Source organism: Temnothorax curvispinosus, unplaced genomic scaffold (assembly GCF_003070985.1).
Source record: "Temnothorax curvispinosus isolate PA1 unplaced genomic scaffold, ASM307098v1 QBEX01007781.1, whole genome shotgun sequence".
In the NCBI taxonomy this organism is placed as follows: Eukaryota; Metazoa; Arthropoda; class Insecta; order Hymenoptera; family Formicidae; genus Temnothorax; species Temnothorax curvispinosus.
Window position 1 is genome coordinate 74648 of NW_020217561.1, and position 24385 is coordinate 99032.

The 24385-nt window shown below is 41.0% G+C and overlaps 1 protein-coding gene across 7 annotated transcripts in view; it reads left to right on the forward strand.

The window, feature by feature from the left end:
- The window catches only part of LOC112457463 (AF4/FMR2 family member 4-like), a 155297-nt gene that overhangs the window by 72617 nt on the left and 58295 nt on the right, over positions 1-24385 (forward strand). For all 7 annotated transcript variants that reach the window (XM_025020540.1, XM_025020543.1, XM_025020548.1 and 4 more), the window contains exon 3: positions 17328-17374. In XM_025020540.1, coding sequence (XP_024876308.1) covers positions 17366-17374 — 9 coding nt within the window. In that variant the 5' untranslated portion in view covers positions 17328-17365. The remainder of the gene's footprint in view (positions 1-17327; positions 17375-24385) is intronic.

Here is a 24385-nt window from a genome sequence, read left to right on the forward strand (position 1 = left end):
AGAGAGAGAGAGAGAGAGAGAGAGAGAGAGAGAGAGAGAGAGAGAGACACGCAAAGTAGCGGAGACGAAGCAGCAGTTTCTCGCGATGTCACCGTTGCGTGCACATTTATCGTGGAACCGTTTCCGTTGGGATACTATTTTCACAATGTCAAATTGTTGGTTAAGTCTGGGTACGTTAGGTCTTGGGTAGGTTTACATCTCTGAGTCATAGAACAATTTGTCTGAATTTGTTAGCAGACATGGACAAATGTGTATTATGTTTAGAGAATTCTAAAATACATAATAATTTTTTGTTATTTTTGATCGCTCGTTGAAAAGTATTTTACGTATTTCTAAAAAGATCTTATGAAATCTAAGCATAAACGGTATACACATAGTAACACAAGTAAATATGTCTTTATAATATCATAATTGCCTAACAATATACGCAAAACTAGCAATTTAAAGACATTATTAATCACAAATATATCAAACAAAATGTGGCTATACAGTTTTCTTCTAACAATAAGAGAAATTATTTCAGCATCTGTGCTAAATAAAGATTATAAATTTTGCATGCAGTTTACAATATCAAAATATTAATGAATTTTAGTTACAAGGAAGCAGTAACATATATATAGATATCTATATGATTGCAAATGTGCCGGAAAGAGAGGAATTCCTCTTCTTATTTTCCGCCATTTTTCGGAGGAAAGACTGATCCCGCGGAATTTTTCACGTAAAGTTATCGCGATAACCCGAACCTGCCAACATCAACGAATTGTCAAACGTACGCGTATACTCCCAAGGGCTTACCGGGATCCGTTAAGTCGCGGTTACATCTGTTCTCGAGCGTGGAAGACTGAAGGGCTGATCGGAGGGTTCTCAATTGCCTTATTTATATTTGTCCCAATCACCGTCACCGCGCGCGCGGATTTTTCGTTTAGCCCTCTCGCAGAACGACTCGACGTCGTTCGTCGTAGACGTCGCGGAAGGGTAAGACGACGTGATAAATTACCGCGTGTCAAAGTCTCGGCGTGCATTCATTTGCACGACGTTAGCACTGTCATTGGCACCATTCCTCATTCGCGCGCTCGTAACGAGCGACGCGCTTCTTCGTTACGTCACGAAGTCACGAGATAATTTCGATAAGTTTGCTCACTGAAAAGTTCATCAATAATATGATCCCTCTACATTTATTTTCTGAATTAACGGCTGTTGCGGGCGATCTCAAAATCAGCTGCGATTCAATTAGATTTTACTTTAAATATTATCTTAATGAGGTCGATTGAGTATGATATGACAAGTGTGATAAAAGATAATTTTTCTTATCTACAATTAAAGAATAATAATAATTATTATTCTTTAATTGGAATAATGCTTGCAAGAAATTTTCCAGAAATTTAAAAAGATCTTAAATGTAAAATAAAATTGGTAGAAAAAAGGTTTAATATTTAGTATTTAAAAGAATGTATATATAATATTAAACTATGCATTTCAATCGTGTCATTTGCGACGTACACAGACGAATGTTTTGTGACAGTGCTTGCCGTTCTTTTTTTCAACTTTGCCGAACAATTCTCGACCCAGACGATAGGACGCAGAAGGTGGAGTATTTAGAGATCGGGGTATACCGGACAACTCCCTTGATGCCGGACCGTGGTCTCGTCGGAGATAATAGGAGCTCGAAAGTTTTCGAGTTTGCAACTTTCTCCTCTTCGATGCAATCTCGCTGGGATTTTTTTCTCTCTCTCTTCACCCCTGCCGACGTCGAACAAAATTCGTGAGGGTTATTCTCCTCTATTCGCACGATTCTTCTTTTTTTCCTTTCCTCTTTCGCATTTCTGCTAGTTCTCCCTCTCTTTGCTCCTCCCTTTTTTTCGTCTTCTCACATGAGTCCGTCAGCTCTTTTACATCTGTGTTGCATACCATGTGCTGCCGTAAGTATAAGATATACGGTTGTAGATACCGCGAGATTTGTGGTCGCTGTGGCGCACGGCCGAAGGCAGGCCGCTTTCAGGTGGAGATTGCGTTTTGACGTCTGATAGATTCATGGTTATTGGAATCAGAATGGTACTATTACGGTGGCGAGAAGTGGGACGAGGCGACGCTAGTCGCCTCGAGCGAAGTCGCGTAAATCAACCGGCGCTACCAGAATTCTGTTTTGGGAGTTTCACCACACATGGGACTCTCCTTTTTCCTTCGTCCCGATACATACCTATTTAAATTTCGAAATTTCGAAATCGGCACTATATTGTCACTTCACGGGTCAACCCAAATTCTTTGAATTTCTACAATTTTATCTGCGAATGTGTTCTTAACGTTTAGTAATTCTAAAAATAACATTAAATGTTATTTATCAGCGAGTGTGTTTGCTAAAAAATGTTTATTAAGAAAAGAAAAGAAAAATAAACGTAGAGATAACAACAATAATTGCAGAATTTAAAACAGCAATCTTATTACTTGTCGATTGCAATTTCTTTTTACATGTATTATAAAATTTAAAATTCGTGCATTGTTATATAAATATTAAAACTTTATTCTGCGGAAAAGTCGCTTGCGAACGGGAGAGGATGGGGTAGAGCTGCGCTTTGACATTGACGAAGTAGACCCGTAGACGGTGTGGGAAACGTCGCTAATGTCGTAACCGAGTGTCATCGTGCACCCTCCTGGAAGCATCGGAACTCCGCGAGGAGTGGATGGAGAGGGTGACAGGGACGGCGAAAGGGGATGCTGGGAGATATATCGTCGCTCGGGACAACCAAGGAGGAACTGGAGGTTGATGGCTCGAGGACGGGCTGGTTATCTTTTGCCTGTAGGTGCAACGGTGTAGCTAGCGCTAGAGAGAAGACGAGCTTTACTGTCTGCAAGAAAGACTGGCGTCTATCCTTGACGACAAAGCCTTAGTCGCCTACCGGTGTTCTTTTTAGTCAACAAAACTTTATACAGTCTGTCATAAAACGTAAAGGGAGAATGATAGCAGTTTTGTCTCTTTTTGTCGTTTCTCAGAAATACACGACGACGTTGTCCGGACTTGATTCTAAATTTATTCAAACGGTTGGATAGTCTGTTTAATCGAATCGAATATTAATTATAAAATCGAATCGCAAAAATATATTCTCTGATAGATAAACTTTGCAATAATTTTTTTTCTAGAAATGCTTTTACGATTTCCAAAGATTCAGACAATCTTCTAGGTATTATTCTTTGTATCTTAGTGTCCCGTGGGGTAGCTGAACGGTTAACTGGGTCGGGGAGTCCCCGGACTATATTCCTTGCAAACACGAAACCAATCGCGACACCTTCGATGACCGAAGGAACGACTCGGTGGCAATAACGGCCGCTGGTTATCGTAGACGGGGGGGTTTGAAGATCGCGGGGCGATTCTGGGATGGAACGGTTTAGGAATCGAGGGGACAGTTGTTGCGGAGGACCATCGGCCTGGCCTCACCGGGACATCTTTCCTTTTATTGGCCATAAAAGCAATAATGCAATGCTATACGATACGCGTGCCGACGCTGAAGTACGACAAAACGATACAAATGCCTCGATTTCTCAGCATCTTCCTTCTTAGCTTCCACCCTCTGCCTCTCCTAGATATGTTTCGATAAGAATAAAATAATCATTATCTCTCTTGAATTTTTCACACTATGTATCAAATAAATACAAGCAATAATATTTTATACAACTCCCGTAGAACTCTTTTTTCAAATGTTATAATGTAGAAATTACAGTTTATATATACGCAGTACGCGGAATGCGACTATCGCAAAAGCCTTCTTTTTAATTTCGCACGGCAGAGCGAGGGAATTAAAGCGACGACGGATGAAACGATAATCGTTCGAGACCCATTCTCTCTCAACTCTCTCCGGTCCGCGAAGCTCATTTCGCGCTGTTTAAAAATCTCATGAAGGCGAAACAAAGGACGAGGCGCGAGCGTTTGGCATTAAACGGCTCTCGAAGGACGCGCCAACGGGGGACGGAGAAGAAGGCGCAAATCCGGGGACGAGGAAGAGCGTCGTGATGACGTCTCAATTCCCCCGGAGTCAGCCTTTAAAAAAAGCCGAGGGAAAGATTCTTATCAGAACGTTTCGCCTCGACCGGCCTAATTTACTTATGCTCCTCCCTTCGGGGCCTATTTACAAGTGCAAAATTGTCTACGTCCCTCGTTCTCTCAACGATCTTGGAAACTCGTTCTTCATTTGTTCGCAAATTCGGACTTATTCTTGTATGCATGTAATATACACCGGTCGTTAATAATAATTATTTTGCCTTTATTAAAAAAAAATATCGTGATAAACCAGATTTGCGTGGATACAAAACACGATATAATTAAATAAAAACATGTAATAAATGAAAATATATATACTTGCTTTCTATTTATATAAGGAATATTTTATCTGTATCTTTCGTATGTGACCATTCTGAAACACTTATTTATTAATTAGAATTAGAATATAATAACGTAACTTGAAAAAATAAAAATTAATAAGTTAGACTTTAAGATAACTTTTAAATTTGCTTAACTTACGTTTTATTACATTCTGCCTTAACACATGGTTTAATAATTTTCTTATTTAATTTTTAGATTAATAATTTTTTTCAATATTTTTCTGCGACACTCGCAATTTGTAATACACAACTGAGATGCGAAAGGATATTAAGCTTTCTTCTCGCAAGTGTCTCGATGTCCAGTGGGACGCTAAGAAGCAAAACGACACCTTGAGCTGAGATTACAACCGTCTGAATCCTCTTTTCTGACCCTTCAGAGCGGCATTCCCGTGTCTTTACATCTGTTTTTGCAGGGCGCGTCTCTTGCGAGACTAGCCGTCTTCTTACGTCACCTTCTTCCTCCCTGATTCTGGCCCCTTTCCGCTACGTACTTTCCACACACGCAAAGAACACTCCATATATGCGTATGCAAAATCTACCAACGTACACAAACGTTATATCCTTACGTTCCTCGAGGGCGCAGCGAATACATTTCACAAGCGGGAATACGATTATCTCCGTATCGAGGGAAGATTCTCGTTGCACTCGTGGATTTATTAGCGGAAATTAGAACCGTTACGGTAGAGTCTTACGAAACTTAGAGAAACGGAAAAGAAAGGGCAACGAAGACGCCGTTCATAAAAACGAATCGCGTCTAGATAGTCGCAATGTCGCACGAGGGAGACTCTCTTTTTCTTCCTCCTATTTTGGCTTTCATATTTCAACATTCGCGACAATATTTGTCAAATTGAATGAGGGAGAAAGGGTAAAAAAAAAGAGAGAAAACAGTTATATTTTTGTTATTCTTTTAATTATTTTTTTTGTTTTTTATTCAGATAATATCAATGTTATAATTTAAATAGATTTCTTAATATATTACATTTATTGTACTTTTTCTAATTTTAAGTTTAGATAGATGTAACTTTATTTTTATGCTAGATTTTGTGATTCTTGATTTGTTATTAATTATACGGGAGTTGTTTTTTTTTTTCACTCTTTGCTCTTTTTATTTGCAAAAAATATGCTACGTCTTAAATCGTTGATTTACCAAAGTAGCGGGGGAGATTCTTTATCAGCCGCGATTAAGATATGATATTCGACGACAAAATTACAGTAACGATCGGTCGTAAGATGCTCGGTGATGCGTGAAACGACGCGACTTCGTTCCCAAAACTGCGACACTGTATAATTTTGTGCAAAAGAGTGATATTCGCCACGAGGGTGGCATTTTATGCGAGCGATTATCGGTCACAGAATCTTTGGTCTTTCGAAACGATGAGCACGAGGACGTTGCTAAAGAAGCTCAGATTTACCAGCGATGAACCTGTCGCGGGCGTAAAAGGAATCGTATCATCATCGTAAACCGACTAAACATCCCTCCTGAAGGTTGAATGGAGAAGAACGCCATTGCTGGTAGGAAGGACTTTTACAATCACCTCGACGTTAAACTATCCGGTAACCGACTATGATGACACTTCTCATTCTCTTGTCTCTCCTCTTCCGTTATCATAGAAGAGAATTTCTGTACATTTAATGTATTCTTTGCGTCCTTCTAAAGTTATGTCATTAATGTCTTTGTGAAGACATGCGTAATTATATCTTCCACGATATTAAATACGTTTTTGGTAAATTATGTGATAAATTGATGTTATAAAATGAAATTATTGAATAATATTAATTTATGCATATCTCTATCAGTCATCCTGCGACTACTTCAAGTAAGTAGTTTATGGAAGCTGTGATAAATCAAGTATCGTTGTCGATGAAACAATTATTTACAATTATTCGAGAACGCGTCGAGAGACAAGTGTTATGTCTTTACATACACTACTCGGACGGATATTTCACTCTAACGCTTCCTACTCTTTTTGGCACACCCTTCACGAGAAATCGCAGCTTTCGACCTCTGGGGTATGGATTTCTCGCCACCTTTGTTCTTACGAATTTTTCACACGCTCCGCTCTCTTGCTCTTATACACTCTTTCTACCCTTCCGTTTCTATCTCCCTCGCCCGTCCTGAAAAGCGGGATTAAGACTTTTCTCACTTTCCACATATGTTTCATGGGTATCAGCAGACTCGGCAGGAAGATTTGCAAGTTAAATGGCATAAACGAGAAGGCTGAATAGCCATTTTTCAATTCTCTATCTGTTCCCAAGAGTCTACTTGATAACGGAAGGAATGTATTACATCAATCCAATTATTAGAAATTTTTTAATATTCTATATAAAACAAAAGAAATTTTCATAATTTTGAATATTATATGAATTTTATAATATTAATGGATGAAATAGTACAATCACATTAATATTTTCCGACAACGCAAATTATTTTCTTCCTTAATTTGGATAGACAAATAAATATAAATTAAAAATTATAAGCTTTTTATATTATAAAATAACATACATTTTCTCTTGCATTAATACATATATCTAAAAATTTCTATTTATTTTTTATATTATTTCTAACACATAAATATATCAAACGCGTATGGAAACAGTTGTAATAATTCGCAGCTGTGAATGTCGATTGCCATGCTAAAAGCCACGCGACATTCGTCGCAATAGGGAAATAGAAGCTACTCGCGAGTAATATCCACCAAGAAAATAGATATCAATAATGGTCCCCTCGTGACGCGCGTGCCTGCTAATTTATTTCCCTATGAATATCCGAAAAGGCACCCTTTCCTTCCACCCGAAGACTACCGGAGCCGTTGTCTTCTGACTCGGGTGGGCGTTGTATGACCGGGACATTAAGACATTGTTCGCATGATTTACACGCCGATTTGCATTCACGCGTCGGCCGTATATCAGACGAATGCTATGCGTGAACTTGCGCGCTAGCCCGCTCGCACCTTTGCTAAATCCTATTGTGAATTCATTACTTTGAGGGGACATCGCTCCTTCGGGATTTGCACGTGTGATAAGACATTTTGAAAATCTTACATGTCTTGAGCGCCAATCTCGAATACAAGTAGACCTAGATTCTTACAAAAATTCCGGATTCTTTAAAATTTATACTCTTACTATGAAGATATAATTTGGAAATTATTTTCCTATAAATATATCGAGTGTTAAACATTTCGCGAATAAAAACGACTTACAATCAATATTTTACGAGAAGAAATTTTCTTCAAATTCTTCAGAAGAACGATTTTAGCATTAGGTCTAAATACTCATATTCTTCATATACGGTGTACGTAACGTGTCGCAAAAATAAATTACCATAGAAAAAGGCACAGTATTTTCTACAATTATTTTCTACGATATCGTGTATGTCCAAAGCACTTGTATAGATCTAATGAGACCATGAACTTATAGAAGAATGTAGTTTAACGAGAGATAAAAGACGAAAAAGTAACGCAATGACCGTGTAAAATATCAGTATATAGACTAGTTTCCAGGCTTGCCGGAGACGTTGCTGACCCGTTCTCCTCGCGCGACGTCTAATACGTACATGTTCTCGCGCACACATGTATACAGCATCATAGGCACACACACATATATATATATATACACATATATATACATGTGTACATCTTGCGGGGGCAGCAGGGCGCTCACGTGCGAGCGAAGCATCCTTCGCCAGGAGCTGAACAGCCACTGATGAACTTGAGTCATCGATCATCCAATTAGCCGGGCGATCAATCATCCCGCTGCCATTTGCCCCGAGCCTACCTACGGCCCTCGAACGGGTTGCCGCTTGCTTACAAGCATGGTCCAGCAGCATCCTTCCGGCGTGGCCCGGCGGCGCGTTCTACCCGTTGGACGCACGGAGCGTTCGTGTAATCAACCCTTTTCAACGCGCTCACCTTCGACGTAACATTAACTGCTCCGCCTCCTCCTCGTCGTGACGCGACTTTTTCGTCTCGCCCTCTTCCTAGCGATCAATATTTTCAGTGACATCGCGGCAAGTTATATTACAGAATGAGTTTGATAATATGCCAACGTTTCTGACTTAATTCGTGTACGGGCTAAGACATTTTTTACAAAATAATAAGTTTTAGCTGTCGAGGATATTTATAGAGTTGAAAATTTGTCTTATACAAAAGCAATAAAGAATCAATTGCTGTAGATGTAATGTTAGGAAATTAATGTATTACAAACTGAAGTCTCGAATGTATTATAGAATTTCTCTAATAAATTGTGTACGCGTGAATTAATCAATAAATTGAATTGTATTGTCTTGTGTGTTGCACCCGAAAATTAAATACTTTACGCGTATTTCTCAAAATCTTTACTTTCAATTTATTTTTGATAAACAGCTCAGAGAACTAACCATTTAAAAGTAAGAAAGAATATGATCAAAACGATTTTTTGATTTGTGATACTGTAAATTAATTTTATAGACTTTTCAGTTGTCTGATGGAATGATATACTACATAACAAATTGCGCAATTCTAGAAAATGAGTAACAACACTATTTTACTTTACAATGAAAAATAAATCACTATTATTACAATGATGCGAGACATTTCCGGATATGTGTATCGAATATAGCGTAAATATCTTCTGTTTTCAAGAAACATCACCGTAGGCGATCGGCGAAATACATTAACGACTCACGGTACACGAGAATGAACACATCGAATCAATGTCTTCGCCTTCGTCTGGCGGCGATAGTCCCCCCCCACATCCTGCTCGTTACCGTGTTAGCACGGTAACGCACTCTGCGTGTAAACTCGAGCGCCTTCGCTTCTTCTCGACTGAGGGGTAAAGGCGCGCCGATATACAGCCCGAAATATCGGATAATAATGCGCGATATGACGCGTGAGTTGTTAATTCGCGCGTCGCGTCCGATGCACATGACGCGAACTCGCGAATCCTCCGCCCTGCGCCCTACGCCCTTCGCGCTCCACGCGTTTCTCGTTCGTCTCTCCGATGTTTCCGCGCGACTTGCCCTCAATGGCTCCATCCCACCCTTACGTTTTTCTACGGAACAAAAAATTTCCCGCTAAATCGACCGCACTTGACCCGAGGTATCGCTTACTTTGACGCTATTAAATTTGAGATTCATCCCCTTCGGAGATTTTGAACTAGAATTAAATTGTTAATATAATTATTTAATGCTGGAATTTGTTTCTTTTTTTAATATAGAAAATTAAATTGTCAAGAAATTAATTCTTCTCTAAACGAAAATGAAGCATTTATATAACGAGAGGATCGTAGCGAATATGAATTTGCTGGTACAAGAACAGTGATATTAAGTATACAATTATTCTGAAGATAGGAAGATGCAAATTGTCGGTCTTGAGGACGGATATTGGTTAAACCGGCTCCAAAAATCGGAGGACAAGCCTCACGCCCTGCCTCTCCGTATATAACCGCGCCATGTTTAATTTATGCTGATAGATCTTTACATTCCAAATTGGCTTTTAAGCTCCATTTATTTAAAGGCACATCGGGCTCTTCGTCGGTAGCGACTCGCTTATTGGCTGCTCGCTGCACCTACCTGCGAACAGTCGCGCCGGCGCTCTTCTTCTCGATTTATATCTATTTCCATAATTTCCTCTTAGCTGATAATTCACCACCGCCGACGCAACGTTTCCTCCCTCGACCCTTTCAGAATGCTCGCTTCGAAACGTTACGTGAGAACGAGGTGTACGGGAGCTGTACGATGAAGTGTTCTCTAAAGCGACCCTCATCGCAGTTGTCTGTGAATGTTTCTTCGTCTGGTCTACATACGGATTGCGATGTTGGTAGTCATTTGTTCAATTCTATCTTACTCTCTTCTACATAGTAATAGGCGCATTCTCAAATTCGCTGTGATTCTAAAGTCATAGATGGAATTAGAAAGACACGGTTTTTTACGTTTAATAAATAAATAATTAATGACAAAGATTAATAACGAAACTGACTATGTAGAGAGAGAGAGATTAAGCTTTAATTATTAAATGAAATAAATTCATTGTTTATATGCTTTATTTACAAAGAAGAAGCTTTCAGAGACTCATATACGCGCAATGTTACATCTTTTTGGAAGGAGAGGATACCATGGACCAAGAACTGTTCATCAAGGTGGCTCATCACGCGTATGCGCCCGAGTACTTAAGTTCTTACACTTACGAAAATATTTCCCAGAAGGAGAGCAACGCGATGGTAACCAGCCGCGTTTCTGGCTGGCTGCTACCTTGAGGTGCCGGGCGGAAGACGATGCAGGGTGGCGAAGCCAAGGGTGGCTTGAGACCACCCGCCGTGCGCTAAGCCGATAGGCCGTGAATCTATGGGGTGGGCGCGGGAACGAAAACCTAAGTGTCGGGCGGAAAACGTCTCTTTAATGCTCTTAGCGTCGCGTCGTCACGCTACTTCTGCGAGCTCTCCTGCTTTCTGCGCGAGTCCTCTTCCTCTGCGACGCCGAATAAATATACGTCGGCGTTCAAATTACAGCGACCGTCCGAGCGAGAGCTTCGGTTGCTTGCTCCCTCTGATCGCCATAGAGAAATAAAAATGATAAATATCGGAACGAATGTAGTGATATGAAAAATACTGCGAAATGTTGAAGTATCTTTCAAAGGATTAAAAATATTGTAAAATGCTGAAGTATCCTTCAGCGATTAAAATTCTTAGACTTTTTAAATGTCATGTAATTATATAAAAGTAATTGCGTAAAACTGACTAATAAATAAACAGCACATATTTCAATATCGTCTCATTGACTTTTAAATGAGCAAAGTGAAATGAGCAGGTTTTGTGTAGATTAATTAATATTTTATATAGTTGCCCGTATTAACTCGTGCATTTGAAGTATATTCGAATATTGTCTTTTTCCAAGACTTTGTCGAATTTCTACTCCTCTTTCTCTCCCTTTTTCTGGTTAGAGTTATCTCCCATGAGCGCGTCCACCGCGGTGGCGCGTTTGCACGTTTTCTCCGTCGAAAGGAGAATTTAGCGGCGCGCTCGCACCGGCTTCGACGGGGCAATCCCTCGTCGACGGTGGTCCCTGTCACTGCGTGCCCGTGACAGCCGGCAATTAACAGCCCCCGGACTCTCGCTTTTCTCTCTCTCTCTCTCTCTCTCTCTCCATCGGCGTGCCCTCGCTGGGCGCTAACGTGAAGCGATGCCACGCTAGAAGCGCAACGCTGGGCGCTCGCTTAAATAATTGTCCCCCGTCGGACGGTTAAGACACCGATTTGCTGCCGACGTGCTTCTCCCTTTCCTTCGGTGCCATCGTTTTCTCGTCCCTATTCGCTTTTTCGATTCTGGCGCGTTGTCGTCACCACCCACGACGACGCCAGTCGATAACAGTCGTCAATTTGGTTGTCGTGTTTTTCGATTATTTCTGATTTATTTCAGATCCTCTCACTCACTTTCTCTCTCGCTCTCTCTCTCTCTCGTTTACTTTTTCACTTGATTTGCTTTGTACACTCGAAGAGGATCGTTGAAGATAACAGTCATTAATGTGGAGCTATACTTAACGTACGTTAGTAAACATGCTCTTTCCGGTAATCACTGTCCTCTCTGTTCCGGTATCAATTTTCTCTCCTGCTGGTTTCTTACCGATTCGTCTCAATTACGAGAGAATTAGGCAACTCGAGGATATCTTCTCAGGAGCGTCTAGGTGTTTGTGAAGATGGTGTTTAAGATGATTACCATCCCGATTTAACTTCCGCCACTTCGCCAGGGGGGCACGGTACACTATTCCCAGGAGCGAAGAAAAGAATCGTCGTTAGACAAATGGGATGTTTTATCTGGCATTACGACTTTTTATTTGAGCTCCGATTACAATGGGTAGGGGGTGCGTCTCTCACGGGGGATAAAACGATTTCGTCGGTGTGCCTTGCCTTCAGATCAACGTCAGACGATTTGCACTGTAATGGTACAAGTTTCTCGAGCGAGTCGTTTTTCATGAAAGTTTTTGGTCAAGGAATGGCAATCCAAAATAAAATGCTTCAATTAATAAAAACAGAACTTATTTTTCTCGAGGAATCACGCGAAGAAGTTTTATTTGTGACAAGTTGCGTGTTAAAACAGTATTTAATTAAGTACAATATATGCTATATACATATAGTAATTAAACAAATGTTCGTTAAGGAAATACTAAAGTCTTAATAGAAATGAACTCTTCTCTATTAAGACTATATTTCAACCGTAAAATCTATATTGTATTACGCGATTTTATGAGAACTAGCTTCAACTTTTGACGTTGTCGCTATATTATGAAAGTTACATCCGTATTCGTCGGATCGGACGTAACTTTAAACGCGCTGGCGATGGTTCGGCGTCGTGATGGAGATATTACATCGTGAGGCACGAAGCGAGGCGAGGTGAGGCGAGACGAAGCGAAGCGAGGCAACGGTGTTCTGATGACGGGGTGAAAAACGAATAAACGAACGAGCGCGTTGCTTTCCTTCTCCCCCCTCCCTAACACGGTCATCCTAACTTCGTTAACCGGTAGTACACTGTTTGTACGGTAATCGTACGCGAGGCGAGAGGAACGGACAGAGGGGAAAAAGAAGGGTGGACTGCCGCTGTACCACCTTGCTCACGTCGGAAGCTCTTACGCGCTGTTTAACTTATCCATTTAAAACTCAAACACGCGAAACAATTAATTAGTAATTAACGCTAGCCGGGGTAGCCGGGGCAACAGAATAGAGAGAGGAAGACAGGTGGACGGCTAGGCAGGTAAGGAGGAAGGTCGTTCCTCTCAAAGGGCGGCCGTTCTACCACCCTCGAAAAGGAGGTATTGAATGGGTAGCAAGAGGCTTCCGCGAGTGCAAGAAACTTTAAAGTTCGGAACTTTAGTTCAGCTGTTAGCTTCTAATTAGTGGACAAACAGCCAGCCCTGAGATACAGGCATCGCGTCTATTGGTGGCCTGGAGCAGGGAAGAAATTGTAAACTAGATGACTATCTGCTTGTCCACTTTTCATCTGGTCTTATCTGATTACGCTGAAGAAAATAATATTAAACTATTAAAAATATATCAAGAATTTAGTTTAAGCGCATTGCCGATGATTCGCCGTTATTGTTATTTATTAAAGATCTTAATTTCTTAATGCAGAAAGGAGAAAATAGCATATTTTATGCAATATATAAGAACATTGACATTTTGTTTCAAGTTTTTATTTGAGCATATTTAAAAATAAGGAAGTTAAGAAAAATTGGTAATATATAACTTGATTTTCCTTTATGCTTTTCATATCATTGTGTGCTATATGGTATTTATTATTTTAATCACATATTAGTCGTTCCAATTTGCAATATTTTGCTTTATTGAAACTCAACGCGATTGACTTTAGGACCACTGGTTCTGCAAGTTTCATTCCTTTTCCATCTTCGCGGTCCTCTTGCAGATTACCTGTCACTCCGCACCCGAATTAACCGCTACCTGTCGACATTATGAAAACGTTGGGCGTTACTGCCTGCGCCGCGAGTTGGTAACGTTTACCTACGAAATGACAAACGCACTCATGCCGCAAGTTTTGCACGGACGGCAGTCTGTGTATCGGTTCTGAACGGTGGGTCGCGGATTGGCCGGGGTGGGGGTTACCCGGGGTGGCGAGTCGGGTCACCGTTGGTGCGAGGGTTTCAATATGCTTCGGCGGTAGTTACAGTACCCTCTCCGGACCACCGCAGATCGGTCTAGGCGGTGAACGGGTGGCAGGTAGGGGGAGGCGGAGGAAGGAGGACTATCGTGCTGCGGTATCGGTCGCCTTGGTTATTTAGGAAACCATATCAAAGTTTGAGTTGGCTGCCTGCCGCTGCTGCGCACCCTCCCTATCGGCGCCCCCGCCTCTGGACAATGAGGTCTCTTCCGGTCTCGTCGAGGTCGCCCTTGACGTTCGTTACAACGCCAAATAACGGTATCTGAAGCCACCAGCATGGCGATAGAGTATACGCGAGAAAATATCTTGTACGTTGCAGAAATTTGCCGCTCGTACGGATGGCTTTCATCAACATTGAGAATTTTCAGAATGAAAACAATTTGTTTGCCAAAAATATCTGTATAAATTAAATTAGTTCCTTAGAAGCGTACACACTACAAAAATTTAACGAATTATTGTTCTACTATTCTATGTCTAATTAAAAAAGTTTTATTTTATACACAGAATAATATTTCAAATTGTACCTATATCCATTTTTTAGAGAATAAATTCAGAGAACCTAAAATAAAATACGTTACAGTTTTAGAATTATTTTCTTAAGTATAATTGAGAATTGCTTTATAATATAAAAATTAATTTTATTAAATAATGGCAGCAACGTTCATTTATTATCCAGTAATGATATTTATAAGAAAATGTTCTATGAGAAAAATAAATTTATAAAATAAAATATAAAGGTAAAAAATTATGTTTGTGTAAAAATTGTAAAAAATGAGACATTTTAATATAACAAATTAAGCTAATAAACTAAGCAAGTTGAAAAAGCTCTGTATATTGCGGTCACTACGATCGCGCATTCCTTGCAGTGATATGCGGAGGACCAATGAAAGCCGACGTGTTACCGCAGTGAATTGTAGAGCGAGAAAGGGAGGCGGTTCTTCTAGTTTCCCGCCAGGTCCGCGGGTTCTTCAGGAAGGGTCTAGAGATTTAATTAAGGCAAGGCGACGGGTAGAAAGACGAGTCGCTACGTCGTGTAAACTCGAGCCCACCCATTGGTCCCCCCTGTTCACCCCCGTCTTCTGTCCCCGTCTTTGAAACGAGCCAAGTCAGTTACTCCTTCTCCACGCTATTCGAGAGGATCTCTCTCGAAAACTCGTGAGAACGCTGCACACGTCTAGAGCGTAGATCTTGTTCGGCCGAGCGTGTGCGTCAAAGTTCGTCAGGCTACTCGGATTTCCAGCGTCAGAAATTCCCTTCAGGAGGGCCATGTCTTATTGCGACTTTCGTAAACCTTGTCACGATGTGAAGGCGTTTCCACAAAGTTACCGAAATGTTTCATTAAATGGCAAGAGGGCTCAAGATATAATCGTATATTTTATAGATCCATAGTACTGTGTGCGAAAATTTATAGCCATTTCGGTTCCAATATTAAAATATTTTATCTTAACGAGATCACTACCTACGCGATGTGCCACGTTTGATCGAACGGACTAATTATATCGGTAAGTTTATACAAAGAAGTTTCATCTCAGAAGCTTTTACTTTGCTCTCTTCTTCGAGCGTTGAGCTTACCGGCTCTCTTCATTCAAAGTCCACTACGAAACAGCGCGCAGGCATCATCTGCCTCGCGGTTTCAGCGTCAATAATTTGCAAAGGCTGCGGGGCAGGTTCTAACCGACTGATTTCACGCATCTGGCGTTTGGTGGTTTAGTCTGGCCCGGTCCATGCTCGCTTCAGAGTGAGAGGATCGGCGAAAGATGTCGGAAACAAGGTAGAAGGTGAGAGACAGTTAACGAGAGCGAGAGAGAGAGAGAGAGAGAGCGCCGGGAGAAAGCTGGAGTTAGATGGCGAGAGGGTGGGTGGATGAAAGCAGAGGGCGAGTGCGGGCAGTCCTTGCCTCGCCGCCGTGGTGGTCCCGTGATCAATATTCCTTACCCCCTTTGCCTTGGCTTACCCCTCCGGCACGATACGGGTGCCCCTTACCTCGGGAAAACCCTCCTTCTACCCATACACCCGCCACCTATCCCCTGCCCCCTCAGGGGAGAACTCGGCAGAAACCCCTGAAACCCCTCTCGCACCCTCGTCTTAATTAGGAGTCTGAATCTGCGGCGGACACGCGTATAAGGGTAGGTTGGAGGAGGTTGAAAGGGGGTGGAGGGTGGGCGGGATGGTTGGTGGTAGAGGCAGGGGCAAATCCGCAGACGAGCCTTGTGTCCGAGACATTATTCCCGAGTTCGTTGCGATCGCCTGGCGTCACGAACGTCAGGTCACCCTTTTTATTATTCCCCGAGATAAACACATTTGCGCGTCCTTACTCTGCCGCGCGGGATTAACGCCGACTGCTGCCGGCTCATGTCCGGTCCATTTTCTAAACGAAAGAATTTCGCCATCGAGTTCACCCCTATTTAACGCGCAATTAGCCTACGCGAGTATATACCCTATTCATGCTTCTTACGCACATGCCGGATGCCTCAGAAATTGCCTTTATTGCTGCATATAATTTTATTTATTTCCGCAAAAGTGTAGCTCAACGTTTCTTGAATAGAATTTTAAATCGTTAATATCCACGATTTTTCTGATATTGATTTGTACTTGCTGTATTTTTTAAAAGCTTTTGATTGCAATTGTTTCTTATCTTGACGAAATTTAAAAAGAATCATGAGTAAGGGTAGTCGCGATTGCATTAAAATAATCAATTATTGTTGGCGGATGCAGAATTTTAAAGAACTTTGAAGTGCGCACACTCGGGTAGCAAGGATATTTACATGCGTGGTACGTGTACGATAGTATATGAAGGGTGGGCGGCGGTGAAGCTGAACCAAGAGGATATTGGGGTTAGGCCATTCATTAGATTATGGGAATTCGGTGGTACCCATCGAAGGGAAAGGAGAGGAAGGGCTGGGGCTCGGCTGCGCGATCAAGGACCACCCTACGTGCATTAGCTTGCGTCATAAGGCGCGGCGAAGGGGGTTGAGAACGGATGTGAAATACAGAAAGAGTGGATATCTTCTCGATTACGTTTCCGTTAAATCTCTTGAATCTTGCTCAATGTCACGCAGTAAACGTATATTAAAAAGTGAAATTTACTATTTTATATTATTCACAGTCCGCTAAGGAATCTATGTGAACGAATTATTGAATTTATATATATACGTTATATCACTTATTTTCACGCATTGAGAGAAAGCAGAATGTACTAATTATCTACATACTATACATGTAAATAATGATATTTATTTACCTAAGCTTATAAATATTTGTTATTCTACGGTTCTACAAACTTCAGAGGAGTAATTAGTACGTTTTTTCTGTTGCAGAGCCGTCCCTAGCGAGGCGGGAGTATCCCCGCCAAATCATGAACAAGGTAAGTTCAAACACATCGAGTATACTTATAATTTTCTTTGACCTTTTGAGGATTATTATAATTATAATACAAATACATAAAAATTACGATAAAATGTAATCCGTCAATACTTTTATTATTATTTAAAATGCAAGATTTCTTATTATTTAAGATCTAAAATAGTTTTAGTATTTTTTCATATACTAATAAATTGGAAAAAAGAATATAGTGTCATAAATGAGGATTGAGGCTTTCATCGAGAACCCTAGCAAGTCAGTTACTAGGGAGGATCGATCTAACACCTTTAATTGGTTTTCGTGCACCACAACTCGCATTGCGTGTTCGTATCTTTAGTTACCAACATGCCTACCGATCAACGAAATCTTATACCAGTGCATAAGAATTATACAGTACTCAAGATACATTATGTTTTATAATGCACACGTCTTGCATTTTTTTAGGCTAGTGATATGATAGTGGCTATTTGGATATGAGAGACAATCAATTTTTAACTCTCAATCTTAAAATTTACTCATTTTCATATAGCATTCTAAGTTTTCAAATTTTTTTATTGAAATATACTAGTAAATAACTAAGGTAATAAATAATTAAAACAATGTTAATTGTTAAGAATAATGAAATTATTATAAAGCAATATTAATTGATTATTTAATATTAATATTAAAGTAATTCCGCGAGTTGCATGCTAATTAATAATTTTATGTCACAATAGAATAAAAAATATTTCTTTATTTCCAAGAGATATAGTGCAACGTTATAAAATTTCTCAAAAATATTTTTTATGGCGAAAGAGAAGTTTACATTGATGTGTTAGAGAAAGATGAGTTATGTGTATCTGCTTTTAATGTATAATACATGTATAACTTGTGTATGTATGTGTATGTGTGTGAGCTTCATTTGTAGGCTCTTTATACGCCGTCTGCCTTTCCTCATTATGCATCGCACATGAGAAAACTTGCTTGGAATTTCTCTTCATCCTTCTCGCTCTTTCTCTCTTCTACTCTCAGACTTCTGTCTCTTTTGCTCCGTCGTGCCGGTTTTCCTCTGCTTTCGTTCTGGGGTTGCCAAGCCACCATCTACCACCTCCCCCCCAGCACATCGTTGCCCGCTTCGTACTTCGGCTTCTTTATAAACTTTTAATGACGGCAAAGCCTAATCGAGAGAACGAGCGAGCATGCCCAGCTTCGCGAAACTACCCGGGAAAATCGACACTGGATCTCGATGTTCGATACTTTACCTTCCAACCGTCACTTTAAAAAACGTTCGTGCAGTCTGTGATAATGGCTGCGTGCCACCTTTTAATTATTATTGATTCATTAATTTATTAATATTACGAGAGAAATATAGGTGCGATATTTCCGCGATAATTTTTAGATAATTTTTGTGACGTTAACATTCATTATTTTACAATATTGCATAGCCAATGAAAAATAAGTCTTAAAAAGTGAGATATAATAAGTTAGAATGATATAATTAACCTTAGCAGATGCAAAGTAGAATGTATATTCTCAATTGTGCGAAATTTATAAAAGTAAATTCTTTGCAAATTTCAATTTAACTATAACAGAAAAAGATTATTTTAATTAGAAAAATTATTGTATTATACATAAGAAAGTAACTACTTATATATATATTTTTCTACTTTTCGGGACATACACATAGTTTCTTTTGTAAAATATACTTTATAAAATATCGATATAAAGATATATCGATGGCCGCTCGATAGCCGGTAGCTGCGATACAACGCTGCATAAAGTAAGCCGTACAAGCAGGAAGTTGAAGTTCGAGCTCGGGCTCGAGCTCGCGGGGGCGCTTTCGATTTGCAACAAATCATTCAGCGTTTACACCCGGCTGCCCGTCCAGTTGAATTAAACTTCCACCGAGAACTTCGTTCTCCGTTTACCGGCTCGGAGGTATACATATACACTGGGTATAGCTAACCGTCTGTACCTGCGAACTGCTTCTCGAAGTTCGCTCTCAGTGCCTTCGTGCGAAAGCAGTTAGCTGTTTGACGTAGCGCTATGCTCGTTACGGACATGTTTGAATTAACATGCCTACGCACGATGTACGCGAGTAAAACAAATTAGAGTAATAATTGATAGTTATATATTTTTGTATATTTTGACACGCTTACGTTTGGAATAGCACCTAATGTTGGTGATACTTAAATGTACTCAAAGTTAGTACATTACAGAGCATTGTTATCAAATTTATTATATGAATTGGGATTGATAAGTAGGACTATTTATTACTAGACAAAAGATAATAATTATCGTGAATGTTGACGTTTATTAAGGAAAATAGATTGTTAACAGAAGTCTAAGTATATATCGATATATCAATTGAATCTTTTTACGTATTATCGCTGGTTCGTAAACTCGGTCGTATACTCGGTCCATAGCTTTTTCTTTCCCTCGAAAAAAGGGAATGGCGACATAAACACGTAACGTTCGACTCCTAAAGCACGATTAAACTAATCCTTACTTATTTGTTCCGTGTTCCTCAGTGCGTACGTCCTATGCTGCTATTAGATATATCTCCCGATCGTTGTTTCCTTGGGGACAGTCCTGGGGAAATTGGGCAAGTTCGGAGTTTCTATTGAATTGTTGCTCTCTGTACACACGATTGCCATAATGTTGCAAGAATTATTGTAATGCATCTATATTATTTTTAATAAAGTCTAATACAGCATATCTAAAAGGATTGTAACAAGTTAGAAAGAAACCATTTTTTTTCTTTATATTGTCAAAATTGAGTATAATTTATTAATAATTTAACAGCGTAATATTTTCAATTTTAAATAATACGCGGTAATAATTATTATTTACAAAAAATATGATTTTGTGAGATATGGCTATTCCTGACAAATTTGACTTTTAAATCTCATTGTCGCAAGCACTAGTCATGAAATAAACGTGTTGCGGCTTCTCCTCCGGTGGCATTTAAAAGAGTACCGGTGTCGGAGTGTATACCGTGCGCCATTTAGTGGCGGCACTCTCTTTCATAAAAGACCTTAATAAAAATCCCAATCTAAACAAGCTTAATTTACGTCCGCCACATAATTACCTACCCCGGGGCATGACTTTCCTCGCTCACCCCCTCTACCGTGAACTACCTCTGCCGCTGGCTCGTTCCAGGAGAAAAGGCGAAGGGATGGGAACGAAGGAGGCGTGCGCGTCGAGAGCGCACTGAAAAATCTAAGAGGCTTAAAGCATTAAAAGGGTTATATAACATTCATTACCAGCGGGTCAGCCTTTGTGAAATTTCCCTTGGAAGCGCCTTCACTCGGTGGACACGACCTTCTCTTGCCCCCCTCTCCCGCCCCTTGATTTTTCTCCTCCCAATCCTCTCCCTCGCCCTTATACCGAGCGGCCATCTTCCTCTCGTCGATCCGTGCTCTCACTCTTCCGCAGCATCGAGCACCCCTCGTCTCCGAGGGTGCAGAGTAGTCACGTGATCGCGCCATCGTCCGGCGTGAGGGGCGACGGGACGGGAAAGTGGCGGAGAAAGGAGAAGAGAGGAGGGTCCGTCTCTCTGATGAAGATGTCGCACACGCCGGGGACCCCGGCGAGATTACTCGGGTTAGAACCTGCGGACCCTGGTCAGGGCACATGCTAATTGCTTTATTTGACATCAAGAAATAATGTACTGCTGTTCCCCGGCACGACCACCGCCGTGCGGGAACCCCGCGAGGAAACCAGAGATCCTTCGTCCTCACCTCGTATCCTTTCTCACACACTCTCCGCTTCTTCGACTATTCCTATAAATTCTCTCGCGTCTCACGAAATGGCGTTCTCTCGAAATCTCGCGGATTGCATCTCGTCTAATATAAAAATAGACATTAACGTATGTTCATTATTTTTTTATTTCGCAAGCGCACACATATTATCACTACCGCATAACTTTGATTTTCTTGTATGTGATAGTAACGATAAAAAGACATACATATAAATTAAATAACTTTTGAATCATTCACGGGAGAGAACATCTCTATACGTAATATCGATTTGTTTCTCTTCACTACAATAACATCTTTTTTTATCGTTGCAACTTTCCAAAGGACGGCCTCCAAGCCGCGTCGTGTGGAATGCAAAGTACAGAGTAGTCGGTTGTAAAGAAGACTTATGCTTTCACTCTCGACTCGGTGGACCCAATTTCATAGAGCTACGTGAGACGACTGGTTACGTTAAGCAGATCAACTAGAAGCCGGACCTAATAACCCTTAGCCGGACCAATAAACATTTTTCCGGGTTACATATGATGGAATTTGTATGCCAAATCGCGTATATCCAAGGGATGGTGGTGCGTTCTGACACGGGGCACGCTCCTCTCTCGTAAATATGCCTTCGGTTGGCAAAGTGCTATCGCGAGAGTGAGAGAGAGGGGAAAGGGGAAAGAAACGGGGTGTACGGGGGCTTAGGGTCGGTTCTGGGGTCGCCAAGGGTGCATTTCATCTTCGGAGGCGTCAGCTCGGAGACCGATCGACTATACGGCCGTCGGTTGGATCATCCATCTTTTATCGAATCGGACCTGATGGCCAGGCCGCCGCCGCCGCCGCCGCCGCTACCGCGGACTCGCAACTTTTGCCTCTCCGAAGACTCCTGAACGCGGCACCTGAGCGTGTGCGTCCGCATGTAAATAATGGACAATGCTGTTTCGACGCGTTATACGCGTGGCAGCTTGTCAAACTTTCTACTCACATTTCGCGTTAGGAGTTACTCTCCCATTTATTAGTCGAATATTGTACCTAACGAAAATATTCTCATAAAACAATCATCAGAGATAAGTTTGAAGACGCAATTATAATTATATTTGCGATATATTAAACTGTCACATACAGTACCTTTTCACCGGTATATGCAATTTAATAGTGATCAATGTTCCATGGATTGGGCCATCCATCTCTCGTCGAATGGAAATCCGACATACGGTGCCAGAAGCCGTTACAACCTTCTCAACTTTCGTCTCCGGTAGCGTCCATCATGTCAGACTGGGATACGCTCTCCTAACCAAACATACATTAATATGCATATACGTAGCCAGCATCCGTGAAAAAGTTGAGTCCATGATTGATGCGTATACCGTTCGTTCATAATTCGTTCTACTGCTAATTATCGAACTGGCAATAATAACGATCTTTGATTTTACCCAGCACAGACCATATCTATCATCACTATTCAGTTTACTTCTGTAATTAAGGCATCGAAAAGTAAAATTCATCAGCTTTATCTTAATTTTGTAAACGTTAATAATTTCATATCTAATATAAATTTCTATTTTAATTTTAAGTAGACAAATAATGTTGTCGATTTTCTCAGTCCCCTCTGTCCAGCGTCTGATTCTCAATTCACCAAATTACAACGATATCGTTGAACGAAGAAGGCGCCACATTAACATATTTTATTAATGACGATTCAGTATACTTGCGATGCGGTTGAAACAATGAACCGCGCAGCGCGTTAACCGAGAAAATGTAACGATGCAGAAAACCGAGGGAGTCTTGCGGGGTGGAGGACGAGAGGGTTTGCGGGAGACGAGGGGCTATTTTTGCGGTTAGCGGGGAATAATTTAGGGGCGGATAATACGCGGAGGTCGTGCAATTTGGCCGACGTCGGTGACGGAGAGTGCGTGCTCGTTTTCATACACTTTCTCGCGCGCGCGCGACGCGGGAGAGAACGGGGATGGCGGGACCAGCACGTAACGGAGAACGGGGCTCAGGTGTTTCACGGGATAATAGGCGACATCATCCTTGCTTCCCCGATTCTCCCCCCCCCCTTCTCTCTCACCCTCCCACCTTTGTACCGCATCGTCAAACCCTGATCGATGTAATATTCACGCTCGATACACGTCTCAGCTTCTGTAACTTGTTCTACGCTCCATACCTGCAAGTTTTCCCTCGAATCTCATCAGCGCCCTTTCGCATCTTCTCGATATCTTCGCCGTTGATAATGCCTTGACAGTAACGCGTCAGTTACAGGGATAGAGAGAGAGAGAGAGAGAGAGAGAGGGTCCTTAGATCATTCATCATATTAAATTGATAAGATATAGCATATACACTAGAAAGTATATATTCTTTAATAATTTTGAAACAAAAATAATTACAATATATTTTATTTATTGATTTATATTTAATATATTATTTAATTATATGCTATGCACAAAATACAACGCTAATGATTCATTTTGAAAGAATACATTGAGAAGAGAAATATATTAATGCAACTGTATATAATGCATCATATTGAGCTTATTTCAAGGTATATTTTCTTAGAAGAGACGAACAGTGTTCGTGTTTTCCATAAAGAACGTTTTGACCCACGTTTCCGGTCTCGTCCATCGGTCAACTAATGTCGAGCTCTTTTCGCGTTTGCAACAAGCGGAGGCGGTAGGGTGTCGGTTACTACTCCCGCGCAGCCGTATACTCATTGCGCGTGGTAAACACCCCTCTTTTGTTGGCGGTCGGTCGGAGTTAAGCCGAGGTCTCCCATTAGCGCCGCTCGGAATTACAAAAATAACACTTGTCCCTGCAGCCGGGCGCCCACGGGCAGTCCAGTGTAGTTAAGTAAAATTAAGCTAAAATTTCCGACGAGCCGCGATGTACATTCAACCCCTTTTCCGTCAGCTCGTGGCGGCGGCCGCGCGTACACGGCTGGCCAACCCTTCGCCAGCGTCCAACCCTCTTCCTGCCTCCTCCACCTCTTCCACCTCCTCCTCTTCCCTCCAGGAATTCACCGGTCTCTCTTTTCACGTATACGTTACACTTCACGCTGCCCCTTTATGCTCCGTGGGCATTAAATATTTACCTTTCGATGAATATGCAAATATAATTATTTACGCGCAATTTAGACGTTTTTACGCGTCCTGCGCGACGCTCGTCTCCGTCGCTTATCAATGCACTTGCTACTTAAAATATGATAAATGTTGAACTTGATATATATTTATTTCATATTTATATACATATTATACATCATTACGTTATAATTTTTAATTACATTAAAATAAACAATTTAA